The sequence below is a fragment of the Neomonachus schauinslandi genome, chromosome 7, assembly GCF_002201575.2.
Source record: "Neomonachus schauinslandi chromosome 7, ASM220157v2, whole genome shotgun sequence".
NCBI classification, from domain to species: Eukaryota; Metazoa; Chordata; class Mammalia; order Carnivora; family Phocidae; genus Neomonachus; species Neomonachus schauinslandi.
In genome coordinates this window covers 122,421,408-122,442,546 of record NC_058409.1, presented here as the reverse complement: position 1 = coordinate 122,442,546, position 21,139 = coordinate 122,421,408, and the positions used below count along the sequence as shown (strand labels likewise).

At 41.6% G+C, this 21,139-nt stretch overlaps 1 protein-coding gene across 3 annotated transcripts in view; it reads left to right on the top strand.

Moving 5' to 3' along the window:
• Positions 1–20,656, top strand: part of SLC1A3 (solute carrier family 1 member 3) — a 78,025-nt gene extending 57,369 nt beyond the window's left edge. The window contains exons 4-10 of one of the 3 annotated variants that reach the window (XM_021696247.2): positions 3,442–3,646; positions 5,879–5,921; positions 9,686–9,978; positions 12,587–12,820; positions 13,392–13,586; positions 16,513–16,647; positions 18,433–20,656. In XM_021696247.2, the coding sequence (XP_021551922.1) occupies positions 3,442–3,646; positions 5,879–5,921; positions 9,686–9,978; positions 12,587–12,820; positions 13,392–13,586; positions 16,513–16,647; positions 18,433–18,637 (1,310 nt within the window). In that variant the 3' untranslated portion in view covers positions 18,638–20,656. The remainder of the gene's footprint in view (positions 1–3,441; positions 3,647–5,878; positions 5,922–9,685; positions 9,979–12,586; positions 12,821–13,391; positions 13,587–16,512; positions 16,648–18,432) is intronic. The other 2 variants (XM_044916951.1, XM_044916952.1) reach the window with 2 other exon arrangements.
• The last annotated feature ends 483 nt before the right edge of the window (positions 20,657–21,139 follow it).

Below are 21,139 nucleotides of genomic sequence, written 5' to 3'. Positions count from 1 at the left end.
GGGACTAGCACAAAAGTTAACTCAAAATATATCAAACATATGAACAGAACAAACATGTCATTATAATTGGAAGACCGGTCCCAGCACTTGTAGCAATGCTGCCATATAGTATTTCTTGGGTTTCAAGAGGGTCTCAATTCTGATGGCAGATTGTTTTCATAATAAAGATGTCAGGTTGCCTTGAATGGGTCTGGTTTAGCTAAACCCAGATCAAATGAAGAAAAAAAGACCAGCCGAGATCATTATCTTTACTACTTGCTCTGGAATGTGTTTCTCCAATGTATGTTTAGACAAACGCATAGTTGTTGTAACACACTCCCGTCAGTACCTACACACCCAAGTGACCACCTGTCTCCCCTGCCCCGGTGCCCTTTTCTTCCATTTTAAAGTGACAAGGCTCAATTAAAATCTTCCCTTCCTAAATATTTAGGGCACTTCCTGCCAAAGTTCCCTTTTCAACAAAGTGATTCAGTACTTTGCCCTTGCCCCCAGACACTCTGACATTTGTGTGTAGTCTCTGGTGTAGAGCTTTGTCTCGGATTTCTCAAGGCTAGGGCACAGAGATGCTCACTGAGTTTGAGTAAGGGAGAGCAAGAGAGGAAGGGAAGTAAGGGAGAGGAAGAGAGACATTGTTCACCTTAGGTTTTGTCTTCCGGAGCTCGTCCTCCATTTTCCTGGTTCCACCATTATCAGGACCATTCTCTTTCAGGCCCTGTGTCTGGCAGATTGTCCGCATCCGTCCTGCTCTTGCCCTCACGACAGTGTGTGACCTTGTTCGTGGTGGTCCTTTAGTTTTACGAGCCTGTGTCAGAGAAGAGGGGAGTGGTCAGAGTTGGCAGGTGGGGAGAGGGGATGGAGGACCAGGGACGGAGGTAGGCAAGCAGTCCGTGTGGGACACCAGGGCCCCCTCTTGGGAACAGACCTACATGGAGAATTGGTTCATGAAGATACTCCACCCCACCCCAAACACACCCCTCCTTCCTTGGCTGAAATAATAGCAGCTGTTGCTTTATTCTCTTGCAAAGGAAAAGGGTCAATATGTAGAGGTTGGTGAGGCCTCTCATTTGACTATCAGTTCTCCTTCTGGGATCACTGCTAAAAACAATGCCTTGGTGGTTGTCTTCAGCTATTTCAGAATTTAAAGGTGTGGAGAAAATACTTTCATACTGGTTTTCATTTTTTTAATTTAAAAAAAAATCCTGTAAGTAAGAATCTTTGTTTCTTCGAGTTGATAGCCTTGTAGCTGTGGACTCTGGGATAACTGCCCCCATCCCTACCCCCGCAGTGGGAGGGAGGGAGATTTAGGCCTCCTCCTTTGTTTGCCACTTTGGTTTCCAGTGCTCTGCCTTGACCACTTAGCGCTCTCTCTGAATAGCTATAGGTCGGGAGTAGTGGGCAGGAGCGTCAGAGAAGACTTGGCGTGAGAACGGAACAGCACCACAGAATAGAAGGCGAGAGGGAAAGAAAGCATCTCGGAGGAAGAAAATACTGCTGCCTCGTACCCCCTAGCAGAGATATCCGGTCTATTGTGCCCACACCACTCGCCGCTGAAGAATTTCAGGCTTCAGTGGTGACAAGCTCAGGCAATAATGGGAAAAAGAGTGGGCCCCTTCTGAGAGAAATTATTGCAAGCGCAGGAAGCCAAGATATTTGAGATGTGATTAAGACCTGGGGATGAAAATGGGGGGATGGGACATTTGACTGAGAACAGATTAGCCCATTTTTAAGGCTGGCAAAGTGTTGAAGTGGCACCATCCCAGTAAATGGATATTTAGCCCTGGGCTTCAAGAAACCTAGGGCAAGGGTAAGAGAAGCTAAGTTCATGCATTAAAGCCAAAGTTGGCCTCCTTTGTGGGAGCTGCAGTTGGTCTCCTCAAGGGCAGAAAGTATATGAAAATTAGTGACATAAGAGCAAAGTTCAAGTACCCACTCCATTTTACTTGGTGTTGACTAAGACCTTAATCACTTAAGTGGTTTTTAACCTGTGCTATGGGTTGTTAAAAATAAGAACGTATCAGGTACTAAGTAAGTGCTTATTATGAAAATTATGAATGATATGATTCAAATATAAATGAAATTATAAACTGAAAGCCCTGGCTTCAATTCTCATGGGAATTAACATTATATCACATTTTGGGGGCAAACCCAGCCCTATCATGGGTACTATTTTTTTTTCAATATTTTACCTTACTCTAAATATGTTGGTATGAACAGTCACTACCTAAAGATTAAATCACTATTAGAATCTGATACTGATCATTGGAGTACAGTATAACCTTTTAATACATTTATAAAAATGCAATTTTTAAATAGTAAAGAAAATAGTCCCTTCGTTATGATTGGATTATACTATACTTGGATTTTAGTGTTTCCATGAGATTAGGGAAGGGAAAGAAAGAAGAAAAGTGAAGAAATAGCTAATGAAACAGAAGAGCCCATATTATTATAATCTAATCTTTTTTTAATTAACATATAATGTATTATTTGTTTCAGGGGTACAGGTCTGTGTATAATCTAATCTTTTGAGGGGTTTGTGTCATTTCCAATTTTTTACCACCCCAAGAGACATTAAGATATGTTCCATTTGCTAGAGCAGGAAGGGAAATCTTGAAAGTCACACCTCCTTTTTTACCTAGGATATAACACCTCGCCTGAGGTAGACTTTGAAGATGTCCTGAAAACGAGAGGGCGAAGATGTTTAACATGAGATGAGGTACTCCATGCCCAGGGGAGAAGGTGGAAACATGAGAAGAACCCCACCAAAAAAGAGAATTTTTTTTTAAATTTTGATGAGATGAGATGAAATGGAAACCACAGAGAAACTATTTGAGAACTTTGGTTTTATAACCCAATGTCTAATTTAAATGCAAATTGACGATAAGTTGTTAGGTGGTCAGAATAAGGCTTATATTTTGCATAAAAACATCAAAGAAAAGACTCCCAAGTACACATATAAAATAATAAGTCTTTTAAAATAATTTAATGCCGGTTTATCCATCTGAGTCACCACAGTGAATTGAGATATGCTCAGGTTATCCTGCCAGAAATTTTTTTTGAGCATCTCTTCATCTACAGATACACACACACACACTACTCACTATTTACACTCATAGCTTCCCCAACCAGTAATAACCTAGGAAAGGATTTGATTGCCCTTTTAAATCATTAGAGAGCCCCGTGAAATCAACTCTTGACGCAGGAAACAGGTGATCAGATGTTTGCTGCCACGGCTGATGACTGGCCATTCTTTGGCTTTTTTCCTTCACCTTTTATGATGCCCTGATGAAATCTGATGCCAAGTTCTCATAACTTGTGTAAAATCCCATTGCTGGGTGGAATGAGGGTAAGGGGGTGTAGAAGGAATTACTGTCCCCATTACCTTCCTCTGGAGACTTCTTTGGACTGACTTCCTGAAAATCTCCTTCTGTTTGCCTTCACCAGGAATGGCGGCCCTAGATAGTAAGGCATCAGGGAAGATGGGAATGCGAGCGGTAGTCTATTACATGACTACAACCATCATTGCTGTGGTGATTGGCATAATCATTGTCATCATCATCCATCCCGGGAAGGGCACAAAGGAAAACATGCACAGAGAAGGCAAAATTGTTCAAGTGACTGCTGCAGACGCCTTCCTGGACTTGATCAGGTATGTCCTTGCAAGCCCACCCCTTTGGATATATTTTGACACCCAGCCCCTCTTTTTGGGGAGCTAGTCAGACTGCAGAATAGTTGTCTAACTGAACCAGCCTTGCGGGGCTTGAAATGAAGGTCACATTTTTACTTCTTTCTAACAGAAGTTACAGGTTTTGTTTTCTGATCTAATGGGAAAGAGGTGAGAAGGGCAGAGAGGGGATATTGATTTTGAGTGCCTTGCTTTTAGGATTCAGAATCTGATCACTCAGTTCTCCTCTCCGCTATGCAGCTTACCTTGGAATATTAATAAGTCTTACCCTACTGTCTTGCTGTTTAAGGCTAGTTTTTATTCAACTATAGCCTGTTGATTGGACTCTTCTAATGCGGAACTTGTCATCTGTATCATCATCCATTATGCACAACAGTTTCTGTCCAGAAAGGACCTTAAGGATCATCTGGTCATACCCATTCTAAGGTCTTCCTTTTATACTAGTCACGAAGAAAGGATTTGGCAGACCAGCAATAAAGGATTAAAGGATGGCTTCTTTAGCATTGTTTTGTGTACAAACCAGACACCGATTGCAAATGAGTCTTATCTAATACTTGAAACAGACTTGATGGTAGAGTCATCTCACACAGAACTGTGAAGTAAACCAGAGGTTGATCCTGGCACCTTCCTGCTCGCCCTCTCTACACACCTGCCCTTGCGTCAGTCAGATCCTGGCAGGAAGCATATTGCATATTCAAAAGAATCAGCGAAAGGGGTTTGGAAAGGTACAGGCAGGGTTAAGGGAACCTACAAGGGATGGTAAAGCACCACCAGCAATAGGAAGCTTTAAGGCTTTTCACCATTTTTTCCATGAACTTTACCATCAGGTAGGTTAGGTTAGGAGTATTTTATTATATTCTCTTTCTGTATAATTTCTACTCCTTGTTTGAAGAATTGGGATCTTGTCATCCCAAGTCTGGTTGATCCATCAGAGTGCTGTGTGTTTCTGCCTCTCCTTGCCCCAGTGGTAGGTGTATGAGTAGCCTATCCCCACCAGTCACTTGGCTCGAGTATTTTTCCTGACATCTCCCGAACTCACATTTCTATCAAGATTTATATAAACAGACCCAGAGAGCACAGATAGGAAGGAAAAGGAAACAGGATTGTCTAGGCAATAAGAAGAAAAGGGACAAGAGTTGATGACGTTAAAACATGACTTTGATAGCCCACAACTGCTGGAATCTCAGGCTCTGCAACTTCCTGGGCCATGTCTCCTTGGCCCAAAGTCTTCAACCTTGGAGCCCTAATGATAGTTTATTCCAATCTTCTCTTCAACAGAAATCAGCAGAGACCTAAATGGGTGTAGTGACTTGGCCAAGTTCACACAGCTGGTTAGAGACTCTGCAGCTAGACTGTGGCCCCTTGAACTCCACCATGAACTCAAAACACTGCTCTGAGAAAGTGACAAACCTTGCCACATGGACCACAAGTTCAAATTTTGTGAACCATATTTCCATTGGTCACCAAAGAGCCTCAAAAGCTCCAGCAATTCCGAGTCGATATCCCATCCCCCAGCTGGCCTTTGGGAGGACTTTATGGAGAACAAAATTCCACAGTCTGACCATGACATTTGATTCAGAACATCTGGTCCCTGGACACATGGCACAATATCAAAAGGGCCACTATTAAATAATACTTCAGTTAACCAGAATGTTTATAACCAAGGGTGTTTCCATTCTCACTTTGGTTCTTCCCGGGAGCAGGATTTGATGAGATAATGACCAAATTTAAAAATCCCATTGTCTGGGGCGCCTGGGTGGCTCAGTTGGTTAAGCGACTGCCTTCGGCTCAGGTCATGATCCTGGAGTCCCGGGATCGAGTCCCGGGATCGAGTACCGCATCGGGCTCCCTGCTCGGCAGGGAGTCTGCTTCTCCCTCTGACCCTCCCCCCCTCTCATGTGCTCTCTCTCTCTCTCAAATAAATAAATAAAATCTTTTAAAAAAAAAAATCCCATTGTCTGACAAAAGGACAGATGAGTTGAATTTGCGACTTCCCTGAAAAATATGAACAACAGGGGCCCCACATAGGGATAACCATATGTCCCACTTCAAGTCATAAAATCCACCAAAACCTTTCTTTTTATCCATTTGCTGCTTAGTTCAATACAATCTTTACCTTGGACACCATGAAAAAGTATTTAAGAAGCAAACTTATTATTTGAGAAATTTTTCAAATGACAATTATTTTCTTTGCAGGAATATGTTCCCTCCAAATCTGGTGGAAGCCTGCTTTAAACAGGTAAACACACTATAGCCACTAAATCACTTCTGAAATTCCTCTTTGGCCTACCACACAGAGTGGGACCCTCTTGTTTATTTTTTTTTCCATTTCTCTGCAATAAGAAACACTCTTTTGCCAACGAGATGGAAAGCGCTAGGGTTTTCTGAGGAACTTGCCGGGGGTGGAGAGGTCTTACCTTGTTTTGAAGGCTAATTAGTTGCCAGATACTCTAAGTCTTGCATACAAATAACTCATTGAGTCTCTGTTAATTATTAAGAAGGCCAGTCAGGACACTCCCTCCCTCTCTACGCCCCCCGCATTCCACACACAAAAGCCCACCAAGTAAACAAACTCCAGTATAAGACACATTTTCAACTTGCTTTTAAAGATGACGGAGATTATTCAAGTTTCTGGGTTTAATTTAAAAAATCAACGGGTTGTTTTTTAAAAATCTATTAAGGGCCTTATGGATTCTAAAGGAGGAACCATATCAGAAATGGCATCATCATTTCTCGAATGCCTGCTGTGTGCCAAGCACTAATGTTACATTTGGTCCTCGCATGAATGAGATGGGTATCATTGTCTTCATTTCATTGATGAGGCAACTCATCTATGATAATTCAGAAGGAGTATTTAATAGGCACAAGATCTCACAAGTAATAAATGGTAGATCCAGAATTCAGAACCATTGTGTTGACTCCAAATTCTATCTTTTTCTGCTCCTACATTCTGCTTCCTGGAAAGGGATGAAACACTCGCCTGGAAGCTATAGTGAGGTCCAGTTCCTCTTAGCCCATATACATGCAATGCTTGGCTCTCTGTGTTATGGATACAACTTTACTGTTAGGGGGTAAAGTTCATTCTAACTTCACCTGAATAAAAAAGCTTTGTTGCCCAAAATATTAAAAGGAAAATAATTAGACATTCTGGGTTAAATAATAGTTCCCGGACATTTCTCCAGATGGTGTCACTTCGCCCTAGTTGTAATTCCCTAACCCTTCTGCTTAAGATCTCTAAAGCAAACCAAATAAAACTCCAACCCCATGGAGGACTAACTTTTATACATTCAAGGTACCCCTATGGTTCCCCCACCTTTTTTTTTAACTTTTATTGACTATTTTTATTTTTTTTGTTTTGTTTTTTGTTTTTTATTTTTTTATTATGTTATGTTAATCACCATACATTACATCGTTAGTTTTTGATGTAGTGTTCCATGATTCATTGTTTGCGTATAACACCCAGTGCTCCAGGCAGAACGTGCCCTCTTTAATACCCATCACCAGGCTAACCCATCCCCCCACCCCCCTCCCCTCTAGAACCCTCCGTTTGTTTCTCAGAGTCCATCGTCTCTCATGGTTCGTCTCCCCCTCCGATTCCCCCCCTTCATTTTTCCCTTCCTACTATCTTCTTCTTCTTCTTCTTTTTTTTTTTTTAACATATAATGTATTATTTGTTTCAGAGGTACAGGTCTGTGATTCAACAGTCTTACACAATTCACAGCGCTCACCATAGCACATACCCTCCCCAATGTTATTGACTATTTTTAATAGGTAATCCGTGCACACACTGCAAAATTCAAACAGAATCCTTTCTTTAAAAAAAAAAAAAAGTCTAAGAAGCCAAAATCAAACTTTCTTTATTCAAAACCTGCAATAACCATAAATAATAAACCCCTTTCAATCCAACCAGCCAACCCCAGCACCATGGGGCTGACTATTCTACTTAGTCAGTTGGCACTGGGCAACATCAAAAATGCTGATTTCTAGCAGCACTGGGGAAAGTGCTGACTCGAGCAGATTTATTGTATTTGGTTTTGGACTGCATTTACAGGATTTTGAAAGGGAAGCAAATGTATCCTCCCAGATCTATTTGTCTTAGACCAGAATGCAAATGAGGTTGCAATTTCTGTAGGCTACAAACTGTGTCTAAGGGGAAAGAGTTAGAGCCATAGGAAAGGCTAATCAGGATGGGAAATCTACCCTAGACAATCCATAAAATGCCTAAAGCATCCCAATGAAATAGAGATTTGAGAGTTGACTGGAACAGGAGACCAAAACGGGCCAGTTTCTTTGTTATTTAGAATTACCAGCAGTATCAGTGATTGTTCAGGGATGTGTCCATAGTATTGACAGCTGGCCACGTCCTTGTTTGAGAGTGGTTGTTTCCCACTGGACAAAAAGGTCTCCCATTCACTCTTGGTAGAGAAATGGCCCAGCACTTCATGTACAGCTGCGCGTTCTTCCCGTAGACTGTAGATCCAGTCAACATCCGTACATCATTACTCTCTGATCCTTTACTACTATCAACATAAAGGCTAGGAATTCTACTCTCATTAAAATCATAAATGGATGGGCTTAATTGTTTTATATGGTCACAGTTATATACTCTGCGTCTTCTGTCTGGGACATCTATGCAGAAGCTGTTGGGAAAGGACTAACTTGAGTTAAGAAGAGAAATTCCTTTATAGACTTGAGAATTGGGTTGTTGTCCTCAACTATTAATCAAGCATCTATTGATATTATCAGAAATGCCTTGATATTGTCAGAAATGCCTTGAAGACCATTGTTTTTGGATTTTAATTTTTTTTAATTTCACTATTTTTTTAATACTAATATACTAGAATTAGTATATGTATAACATATACAATAAATATGTATGTGTATATATATATAAATAACTAAATCTAGTTAACAGTGTTATATTAATTTCAGGTATACCATATAGTGATTCAACAGTTCTATACATTATTCAGTGCTCATCATGATAAGTGTACTCTTTAATTCCCATCACCTATTGCCCCCATCTCTTATCCCCTCCCACCCCCTCCTCTGATAACCATCTGTTTGTTCTCTATAGCTAAGAGTCTGTTTCTTGGTTTGTCTCTGTCTCTTTTTTTTTTTCCTTTGTTTCTTAAATTCCACATATGAGTGAAATTATATGGTATCTGTCTTTCTCTGACTTATTTTGCTTAGCATTATACTCTCTAGATCCATCCATGTTATTGCAAATGGCAAGATTTCATTCTTTTTATGGCTGAATAATATTCCATTGTGTGGAATCTTCTTTATCCATTCATCTATTGATGGACACTTGGGTTGCTTCCATAATTTGGCTATTGTAGATAATGCTGTTATAAACATAGGGGTGCATAGGGGGGTTTTAAATTTTTAATATGCACTGAAATCTCCAGCTAAGTCTAGTCCCCGAAGGGCTTTGTCACTGAGCACCATTAACCAACCTTAGTGTAGTACTTTAAAATTTACAAGGTATTCTCATATATTATGCTTAATTTAATCATTACAACAACCCTATGAGGTAGAACGACTGTGGTTATTTCTGTTTCACAGATGTAAGACCAAAATGGTGTTTGGTGATTTGTCCATGATCCCATAGCATGATCCTATAGATAGTAAAGGGACTATGTGAATATTTGGATTTACAGTTTTTTAAAAGCCCATTTTAGCCATTTTATTAGGATTTCAGAAGAAAGCAAAAGCACATGTGTATGTTTAGTTCAGACTCTTCTTAGTGCAGACTCTTCAACCAGATACCTCTTTCCTGTTATGTATGATTTGTCTTGTATTTGAGTGTGTGTCTGTCTGTCTGTGCTGAGGAAGTAGTAGAGGTTTGTCACAGATTAGATAGATGCTAGATACCTTCTATAACACTATTCTCTGAATGCAAGGTAATGTATATCATTAGAGAAAATTTGGACAACAGGCAAGTAAAAAGAAGAAAACAAAAATCACCTCTAATCCCTGTTGTGCCTTTTCTTTTTTAAGTTTAAAACCAACTATGAGAAGAGGAGCTTTAAAGTGCCCATCCAGTCCAATGAAACGCTCGTGGGCGCCATGATAAACAATGTGTCAGAGGCCATGGAGACTCTTACAAGGATCACAGAGGAGTTGGTCCCAGTTCCAGGGTCTGTGAATGGGGTCAATGCCCTGGGACTAGTTGTCTTCTCCATGTGCTTTGGATTTGTGATTGGCAACATGAAAGAGCAGGGGCAAGCCCTGAGAGAGTTCTTTGATTCTCTTAACGAAGCCATCATGAGATTGGTAGCGGTAATAATGTGGTACGTATTTCCATTGCCTATATACACTGTATACAGACGCTTATTGCCATCAACATGGGTTCCGTACTGAGGAAGATGCCACCAGGCAGGATAGCCAATGGCAACAATCTCACTTGGGTAAGCACAAGAAAATCAATGATTTTCAGGGCCTGTAGTAGCCTTGGATCCCATCTGCAAGCCGTTCTTAGTAAGTTTGCGTCCTTTTTCTTACAAGGTGTCTACTCCTTTACTCCAGGGCTGGTGGGATACCATTCCTCATTCCTTCATTCTATATCTGTTTAGTTATAAGTGTCTACTCTATACGAGGAGTACAATGCCATGCCCTCTGGACATAGCAATGAAGAAAACAGACAAGGATGTCCTGGAACTTATAGTCTTTTAAGGGATATAGAAAAATAAACAAATCAACCAAATGCTTTAGTAACAAGTGCTGTGAAAAAAATAAATAAAACAGCAGATTTTATTTTATGTGATGTGATAAAAAGTGACTAGGGAGGAAGGACAAAATTTGCTTGGATTTTGGCCTCTGAGGAGGTGATTTTTTTTGCTAAGATCTGAAATGACTAGGAGAAACTAGCCACACAAAGAGCCAAGAGAAGAGCATTCGCAGTAGAGGGCAAAGCAGACCTAGAGGCCCCCTTGACCATCAGAAAAAGATCTCCTCTCCTCCGTTTTTAGCCCTGAGAAAGAAATGTAAAATCATGGCAGTCCTGCTGCCTGCCTGAGGGACTCATGGGAAGTGTTATAGAATGCCAATCCACAAGTCATAAAAAAACTTCCTTCAAATAAAGTTGAGAGGAGAGCACAAAGGAAAAGACTAAATTCACAGAGGAACATTGACCTTGGAAAGTAAATTCTCGCCAGCTGGGAGAGAACCCTTTGATTGGTTTAGGCCTCATGTGGGGGTTGCTTTCCCTTTATCCTTTATTTCTAATCCAGACTCCTTCTTGGCACTGGAAGGAGGAAGGCATCCATTTCTAGGAAAAGCACTCACCAACATGATTAAAAATATCCTTTGTCTTTGTGGCCACCAAAGCCCAGAGAAATCCATTTTTCAGGAGCTTGTACGAGGTGGATATGAACTTGGGCACGAAGGCTGATCAGAATGTGATCTCCACAGGAGCCCTCGGTTGAAATCCTGGGACCCCTCCTTTGAAATCCTGGCAGAGCTGAAAGTGGACATTTATCTTCATATTATTAAAATGCCTCCACCTTTCACCTCTTTTATGAAAGAAACCCATTCAAGGCTGCTGAATGAACCTCACATGTAGCTTTTCAAGCTGTACATTCGCCTGCACATTCAACATTGAGTTATTACTTTTCTGAAAACAGGTAGTCTTATAATTTCCTGGCCTGTGTTTTGAAAGGACTTTTAAAAAGAAGCATTGTGTTTTCAACTTGAAATAAGACCTCCACAGTTCGCAGCAGACCCTTCTCCTTAAGGGTGATTGGCCCCTCTGTTTTTGGTAACGTGAGTTTGGTTGTGCTTTATTGCGCACGTCAGACAAAGGGAGTTGAAAGCAGGGCAGAGGGACCTTTATGCAACAAAGGTTGTCATACCTACGAGTTATTTTGTGTCTCAGTTGTTCCTTCTTGCCAGTCTGCGGGGTGGAAGATCACAAATGTCAGTAGCAGCCTGTGGGTGATAATTACTTAATTAGAACACCCGTAACCTGATCGTGGTAGTATGTACATGCACATTATTAATTTTAGTAGCTTTGAATTTATTATACAGTTGCCTTCGATCTATGGCAAATGGTACTAGTTTTCCATTTGCACCATATCATAAAATTTATTCTTTTTTTTTTCTTAAGTGAGCGAGAGAGAGTGAAAGAGAAGGAGCAGGGGAGAAGGGCAGAGGGAGAGAAAGAAGCAGGCTCCCCCTTGAGCAGGGAGCCCAACTCAGGGCTCGATCACAGGACCCTGAGATCATGACCTGAGCCAAAGGCAGACGCTTAACCAATTGAGCCACCAAGCTCCCCCCATAAAATTTATTCTTAGAGTAAATTTATTTAAGAGTTGATTTGAAGACTGATGCTAAGTAATATTATAAGTGGTGTGTAATGTGGGAAAAAAATAATAAAAGCAGACTTTGATTAAGAACGATGACTACAAATCTAAAACACTGAAATGGCATTGTGTGCATCTTGCTTTAACTTGAAAATCATCTCTGATGTGGGAAATGCTTCTAAAAGTCTGGATATTGGTTCGGTGGATTCTGGCTGTTCTGGGTACTTAGAAGGAGAACAAAAGGCAGGGGGAGTTGGGTGGCATCTGAGGACCACAAAAGTGACCCAGGTGGGGTGAAAGGAGAGTGATCTAGAAAAAGAGGTGAGTTTAAAAACGTCTGTACCAGTCTTTTTTCATTAAGCTCAGGAGAAAAAAAAAAAATTGTGACCTAGAGAAATTCTGAGTGAGAGGAAAGCCTTATTATGTGCTATTTATATTTTTAAAAGAACTTCACAGTTTCTGCAAGTTCTGATAGCATCCTGGGTACAAAAAGTTTGGCAATCAACTCTCTCTCATGTTTTCTTGCCACTTGGTAGTTTCTGTGGAATAGCTCGTTGGAAATCAGACTTCCAACCGTGCGTGTGTTGCTTCTACATAGGTACGCCCCTCTGGGCATCCTCTTCCTGATTGCAGGGAAAATTGTTGAGATGGAAGACATGGGAGTGATTGGGGGGCAGCTTGCCATGTACACGGTGACCGTCATCGTTGGCTTGCTCATTCACGCCGTCATTGTCTTGCCCCTCCTCTACTTCTTGGTAACGCGGAAGAACCCTTGGGTTTTTATCGGAGGGTTGCTGCAAGCACTCATCACAGCTCTTGGAACCTCCTCCAGGTAGGGATGTACATATGTGTGGTTTACCCCTATCAGAAAATGTATCTCAAACTTAACTTTGATCCAGAATCCTGTAGTGGTGGTGAGGGGCGGGGCGGGGGTTGGGGGGAGGGAATGGTTCTGGGTTTCAAACTTCACTGCATATGAATTGGTATTTTCACGCAGGTGCTCATCAGACCTAGTTGGGATTCAGGGAATGGTTGGCTGTATACCCTTTGGGGAGACAAATGGAAATCAGCTATTCCTTTCCTGCCCACTGTCATCTCTCTCTTCCAGCTGACCTGTGCCTGAGGGAAAGATGACAGAGTCCCTCGGCGCAGGTGTGGGGAGAGGGGAATAATCACAAACGATGCCTCACAGAAGAACCCAGGAGCAGGAGAGCTGCCAAATAACCCAGGGAGGCAACCCACGCACTCCTAACCCTGTTCCTCTATTTATACAAGTGCTGACTTAGTTCCCTTTAAATTAGGACATGGGAGAGGAAGGAACTCTGTCCGAAATACCAAACACGTAGTCATGGTCTGAAAGATCTGGACAGTCAGCTGACACGCCCTTTTTTAACCATTCTCAGTTCTGCTACCCTACCCATCACCTTCAAGTGCTTGGAGGAAAACAATGGCGTGGACAAACGTGTCACCAGATTCGTGCTCCCAGTGGGGGCCACCATTAACATGGATGGGACCGCCCTCTACGAGGCTTTGGCTGCCATTTTCATTGCTCAAGTTAACAACTTTGAGCTGAACTTTGGACAGATCATTACAATCAGGTATGAAGAAAGTTCTACACATATTCTTAAGAATGACTTTAAATGAGATGGTGATCGGGGATTGGATGAAGAAACTGTTTGGAAAGGGGATCAAACCTAAACAGGAGGTTGGGGGTTTGTGGCAGTAGATTTATTTTTGATATTTAGATATTTTTATTCATTTTTTTAAATTACAGATATATATATTTATTAATAATGAAATTCTAATAATATAGAAATGTAGAAGTTAAAAAAATGTGCTTCCCTGCCACCATCACCCCCCATCTTTCTGTAGGTCACCACTGTTAATGTTTGGGGTATAAAGAACTTTTCCTACACCTAGACACACACACTCTCTTTGTATAATTAATGTAATCATGCCATACGCACTGCTTGTTGCTGGATTGACTTATCAATATACCATCGATAAAACATCTAGCTCTTTCCTTTTAGAATCTACAGAATACATAGTATGGATATTTCTTTCTAAAAAAATGTTAGATTATACTTCAGTTTTAAAAGGTATTAAGATATGTTAGCTTTTATTGCCAGTATTAAAAAATTAAGATACAGGGTGCCTGGGCGGCTCAGTTGGTTAAGCGTCTGCCTTCAGCTCAGGTCATGATCCCAGGGTCCTGGGTTCAAGCCCCACATGGGGCTCCCCACTCAGCAGATAGCCTGCTTCTCCCTCTCCCTCTGCTGCTCCCCCTACTTGTGCTCTCTGTCAAATAAATAAATAAAATCTTTCAAAAAAAATTAAAATACACTTGAAAAACTGGATTAACATTTTCTCTTAGGTTAATTTTTGAGGCAGTATAAAATAGATAAGAGACCCCATTGACAAACAAGTTGAGAATTTTATTTCTGTGGACTACTTTTTTAACTATTATATTTGAGGTGTCTAGTGAAAGGTGTCTAGTGAAAGGTAATTTTCCTTTCCATACTTTCCCCTAATTTTTTAGTTTCCTTCTCCAGAGGCAGCCACTGTTGCTTGCTAATTTCCTTTATATTCTTCTGGAGATAGCCTGTGCATATGCATGTGTATATGCGATTATAATCCCCTGTTTTTGCTTACTGAAAGTCAGTTATGCACAATAGGCCAATAAGTAAGTGTAAGGGAGACTTTAAGCCTCACAAGCCAGATCAGACTTTGTTCTTCTGTGTGTGTGTGTGTGTGTGTGTGTTTAATTATTATTACCAATTTATTTTGGATATCAAAATAAGTCAGGTTTTTTCACAACTCTTTATTATAAAAATTATCTTACAAATGGGAAAGTTGAAATACTATTACAACAAACATCTACCTAGATCCAACAATTGATAACATTTTACCATTTTTGCTTTTTTCTTTCTCTCCCTTCATTACATTTTACGTGTATATAGTCCAACATGCATCTCCTGAGAATAAGAATCATTTTTTACAAAACCACAATAGTAAGATTCTTTAAAATACTTCCAGAATATCCAATCTATATCCAAATTTCCCCAGTTGCCCCAAAATTGCCTTTTACAACTCTTTCCTCTAGACCAAGATAAAATCCAGATTTTTGGCTTGCATTTGGTTTTCATGCCACTTTAGTCTAGTTTTAAGCTCTGTCAATCCCCCCACTTTGTGTGTGTGTGTGTGTGTATGTGTACCTATATGTTTATGTAGAAATAAGTTATGTTAGACTCTGTATATATGTTTTGAGTTATTAGAAAATAATAATAGCTGTAGGATGCATTATGATATTAAAAAATGAGGCTGATCACGGCCAGACGTGACTGGTCTGAGGGTTCTGGGAGCCCTGAGCACAGTCTAGCTACACTGGGGCTGGGAGATCAATATCTCAGCTGACCATAACCTATTCTTGGGCATATCTTGGTGTACTGGGTTAAAAAGCCCTGAGTTATAAAAAAGGCTCAGTTGCATGTGACAGAGCAAAATATTATAATAACAATAAGAGTGACTTTCTTTCTCAAAGCTCTCAAGGCTGGTAGGTGTTTTATACAGTGTAAGGGACCCAGGCTTTGATTCCAATATTCCTGAGGTATTACCCTCATCCAAAAGGTCCAGATGGCTTATCACCACCTTCAAATCCTAGCCACTGAGAAGCGGAAGAGGGCACAGTCTGCAAGGCACTTGATCACCTTCATCCATATCTCATTGGCCAGAATTTAGTCTAAGCTCCAAGGGAGGCTGGGAAATGTAGTCTTCATTCTGGGCAGCCATGGACCAGCTAAACATTCTAGTACCATAGAAGAGGAACAATATAAGGGAACCATAATAGTCTCTTCTACAGACTTTTATTAATTCTACTTTATACCTAGGTAATATTTTACTCTTTATAAAACATTTTCACATTCTCACATCAGACTATATCAAATAGGTATTTAACAGAGTCCCAGACAAGGTTGTGCGCCTTACAAACCGGGTCTACACTACCTCCATAAAAAATATTTATAGTGGTACAGAACTCTGTTCATAAATCATTTTGCTTTAGAATTAATATATTTAATTTTTTTCCTGACCACATTAATCATACAAGTTCAGTATCTTTACAATCCTCTCCTTGCATAGAGGAATTATAGGAAACAAATTGTTATTGTAGCAATACAGTATTTTAGACCCTATAAAATATTTTCAGGTATGTGAAAAAGTCTGTTAGCCCCAATGTCTTCATTTAAAAATGGCTATAATAATAGGACCGACTTCCTAAGGGTTGTTGTGAGGATCAGAGGAGGTAAGGCAGGCTTAGCATATCAGATGGCACCTAATAAGCCCTTGATACATATTAGTGTTAGCTCAGTGGGGTTTTTCCACAGTCTCCTTGAAATTTTTCTGAAGCGTATCGTCTTCCGTTACCTCGGCAAGTCGGACCCCGGCGCCGCCGTCGTGCTTCGCCGGCGTACTCTCTGTCGGGGGCGCGTGTACGAATGTTTTATGTTTTGGAACTTCTTTTAACAGCATCACAGCCACAGCTGCCAGTATTGGGGCAGCAGGGATCCCTCAGGCGGGCCTGGTCACCATGGTCATCGTGCTGACGTCTGTGGGCCTGCCCACCGACGACATCACGCTCATCATCGCCGTGGACTGGTTCCTGTGAGTCAGCTCGGACTGCCTTCCGGCTTGCTGTCCCAAGCGTCCCCCCCCCCCCGGTATTCCAGGGTGCCAGGCAGCTCGGCCCACCTGCCCAGAAGGCCCCACCAAGAGGGGCAGCGTGGCTTGTGATTAAATTGTCTTCGCCACCTAGTGCCTGCCCTTGTCTAGAGACGAGGCGCAGCAGCCCGTGGGGCACGTCTGGCAACTACCCTTCTCACTGCACAGAGCCATTCAGCGACTGGGAAACGGGCCGTCTGCAACGCCAACATAAATCAGCCAGCGTTTTCTGAATTGCACAACACATCCCCACGGTGGCCAGAGCAGAACGACAGGCCTCACACGCTGGCTCAGGCCCTCCTCCTTGGGCCTCCCGTTCCAATGGCGTAAATGCAGCACAGATGTTCCCATCTGAACCCGGCAGGGAGAGGGACAGTCATGCGGTGGGAAGAGCACTCGCGTCATTAAGTAGAATCGACTTTGGGCTCTGGGGAATGTTCCAAGAAAGGCACCCTGCATCCCCTCAGACCCTAGTCTCGGGGGCCCATCCCTCTTCCATGTGCTCCTCACCCTTCTAGCTGACATCTTTTCTCTCATAAATTCCCTTTCACTTGCAAAGTGATGCCCAAAGTGAATGCCTAGAAGGCTCCAATAGGTGCTGCAGTCAACTGTATGTTGCCTTCACTGGAAGGATTATGAAGAGTTGACGGGTGTGCTCGGGGAACGATAAGTGGGAGGAGGGTAATCAGTTGAGAGCATGAGTCCCACAGTCACTTGGATCTGTGTTTGCGTCCCAGCCCTGTGTGACGTTGGGCAGGTTCCCCAGCCATCCTAGTTTCCTGCTCTGTAGCATGGAAATGATAATGCCATCCACCTCCCCGTGCTGCTTGAGGATTACGTGCAGCGATGCCTGGCATTCAGCCCACTGTTGGGCCACAGTCAGCACTCACCTGCCATGAGGACTGTTATAGTACAAAGCTGTGGTTCTCCAAGCTTTTAGCCTCAGGGCCCCTCTACACTTAAAAATTATCGAGGACCCAAAAAGCTTTTATCTATGTGGGTTATAGCTATCAATAGTTATCATATTAGGAAAACAGAAATTTTTTAAATGTTAAATTCACTTAGAGGTTACAATAATAAACTCATTACATCTTAACATAGATGGCATTTTTTTGTGAAAAAGATATCATTTGCCAAACCAAAAATTTAGGGACAAGAACGATACCATTTTACATTTTTGGAAATCTCATTAGTGTCTGGCTTAATTCAAGACAGCTGGTTAACTATTCTGCATTCAGTCTGTTGTGGCATCTCTTGTGTTGTAGTCTTTGCAAAACCCCACCTAGGCATTCATCAGAAAAGGAGAATGAAATGGCCAAAACCATCTTTGCATTATTATGAAAATAGTTTTGACCTCAGGGGCCCTCGGGGGTCTCTGGATCACACTTTGAGAATGACTGGTATAAAGGAAAGTGAATTGTAGGAAAGAGAGGCAGAGAGAAATTTTAAATAGAAGGAGAAAGGGAGGGCTCACGCCCCACTGTTGGTGCTCTAACATGACATACATACATAGTAGCTGAACATTGGTCATCTATGTGTCCTTATGACTTTCAGTAACTACTGTTATAAACATTATGTGTCTACTATGTAATGTTGCAGTTGGTGGATACACCAGGCCGAATTTTAAAAGATGCCTCTAAAGATTTAGGAGCTGGTTCAAAGTATGAGCTGAAATCACGTGATGTTCACAGAAGCCCCGTTTTTTCTGCCCCCCCACCCCCACCCCAGGGACCGCCTCCGCACCACCACCAACGTGCTGGGAGACTCCCTCGGAGCCGGCATTGTGGAGTACTTGTCGCGACACGAACTGAAGAACCGAGACATGGAAATGGGTAATTCCGTGATCGAAGAGAATGAAATGAAGAAACCGTATCAGCTGATTGCCCAGGAAAGCGAGACTGAGAAACACATTGACAGTGAAACCAAGATGTAGACTAACACACACAAAAAATGTTTTCTTGAGCAGCGGGTGATTTGCAAACCATTGTAAAATGTTTCCATCTGTTACAACTCATTCTGTCCAGGAAGCCCCTTACCTCCCTTTTTCTGTGTACTCTGATAGGATTGGGAAGTATTCATCCAAAAGCAAGGGAGGATTTTGTGAGTCAGATCAGATCTTACAAGTTTATGTGGCACACAAAACTGTAAATGTGATTTTTTATAAGCTGAAGAGTCAAACAAATAGTGGGCTAAAACATGCTTTTAAATCAACTTTCAAAAGTTAAAAATCCTTCAGAATACAATTCAGTTTTAGTATCAAAACAACTTGATAAACTACAATCGGTTATCAATGGGAGAGTAGAAGGGTTTTTTTTTTCCCCCCTTTCTCTTCTGATTTGCGTCCTGATTTTATTAATAGCAGGGCAGCATGAATACACAGCCAGCACAGCTGTGAGGAGTCACATAAAGTGAAATTTCCATGTGGCCATGGGCAAGTTACATCTCATCTCCAGGCCTCAGTGTTCTCATCTATAAAATGAGTGAGTTCCCTGGACGCCTTTACGGTCTGTTCTAGCCCAGACATCCTGTGACATCATGGAAGAGACTGCCCTCTATTCCCCCTTGGAACATCCCATAGCAAGTATCATCCCATGGAGCATGGGACTTTCAGAAAGGACACTTAACTGGGAATGAACCTTTCTAAGTAGGGGAGGGATGGCTGTATGGTTTACCAGGTCCTGTGTCCAAAATGTCAGTTATGCAAGTCACCAGGCTGGAGGCCATTCCAGGAGTGGAATAATCCATGAAACTCTGCTCAGTTCTTCCCAACAGGGGAAATATTCCCTTCTTTCCTACTCTTCCCAAATGGAAGGGACTGCTCTGGGAAGGATGTCTCCCACCACTCCTCAACTGACTATAGACTTGATGTAAGACTAGCAACTAGGAAGGGTGCCCACAGTCTTACTATGGAACACTAAAGAGGCAGGTAGGAAAGAATGGAGCATGGTTGACATTATAGAGAGGATTTTAAAACACCAAGATTGTAGATCATCTTTAAGGAAGAATTTAAAACAAAGAGACTCATTTTTTTTTTTTTTAACCTGAAGTGCTTTTTCTCTTCAGTTCAAAATCATCCCCCAAGGAAGTCTGCCTATCAACATAGAAGGTCACTTCTCATATATTTTTAAAAGAAGTCAAATGAATGAGCTCTCTCTCTAATAGAGGGTCCGTGAGCTGGGTAGGTGGTCTCTGATTTGAAAAGGTTTTTGACTATAATCAAAAGTTCTCAGAATGAGAGAAACAAGATATCTCTTTGTGTTGGAATTCCACTTACCAAATCATTCAAACCCTTCAGCAGGAGTGGGGCTTGGTTTTATTTTGTGTCCCTGAGAGAAATGGTAGAAGATGAATCAGTATAAAGACACTGCCACTGTGGTTCTAAGAAAAAAACCAGAAGGGGCATCAGTTGCAGGCGAGACAGCTCCCACGTTTAGAGGAGATTCATTTTTTACCTCCTGAGGAGTATTCATTCAAAGACCTGGAGTAGAGCTATCAGACAATATCAGCTGTGTTTGAGTTTCCAACCGAAAATGGTAAAGAGTGGACTTAATTATGCTAACAGACTGAAAATCTAGACATCCACCCTCCAATATACAGTTAGAGATATTTTTTTCTATAGATCGTGAGCATTATGTGTGTACAAAAGTTAACGTTAGGCTGTGGTGGAGTAACCATTTAATGCCAAGGCTCTATTTGGGAAATACACTACAAGAGTTAATATCCATGGCTGGCATCTCGTGACACCAGTAGAGCAAAAAATTAATCGTGTCAAATTAATTCTGTTACACAGTGTGATCTTTTTTTATACTAACCATTTCTTATGGAAAACAAATCCTCTAGGATGATCCTCTTGCCAGCCCATCACAGGCTCTGCATCTGCATGCGCCCAGTGGGGACTGAGAAGCATTACTTTGTAGATGTATTTTCAATAAAGAAAAAAATTAGTTTTACATTATAATTGTGTATTTTGTTGTTATTCTTCTCCCTGAAGGAAAATCCATGTTCCATCCCTGGAAGTATTGTAGTGAGCTCAGGGCAACGCTGGGAAAGAATACCACGCAGATTTTTCTAGACAATACTAGGTAACATAGTGGAAGGACGAGCTGGGGGAACCAGTCACCAGAAAATAAGTGAGGACACATGCTCTCTCCCTGCCCAACTCCTAGAACCGGAGCCAGAAAGGAGAGTTGGTGAAGGAAGCACTTGGCTGTGTCGGCCTGCACTTACTTGTCCACATAAATTTCTCAGATAAATTGAATCATGTCCATGTGAGGATTAGAAAAGGGTAACACCACCATTGGCTCTTCCAAAAAAGTAATTTCCTGCCTGGCCTTCAAATTAGGTAGATTTATCTATGTGATTTGTGCTGCCATTTGTGAAAAGAGCCAAATAAGATCTCAAGGGATGTTTCAGAAGCAGCCCCTGTGCTCGGGAA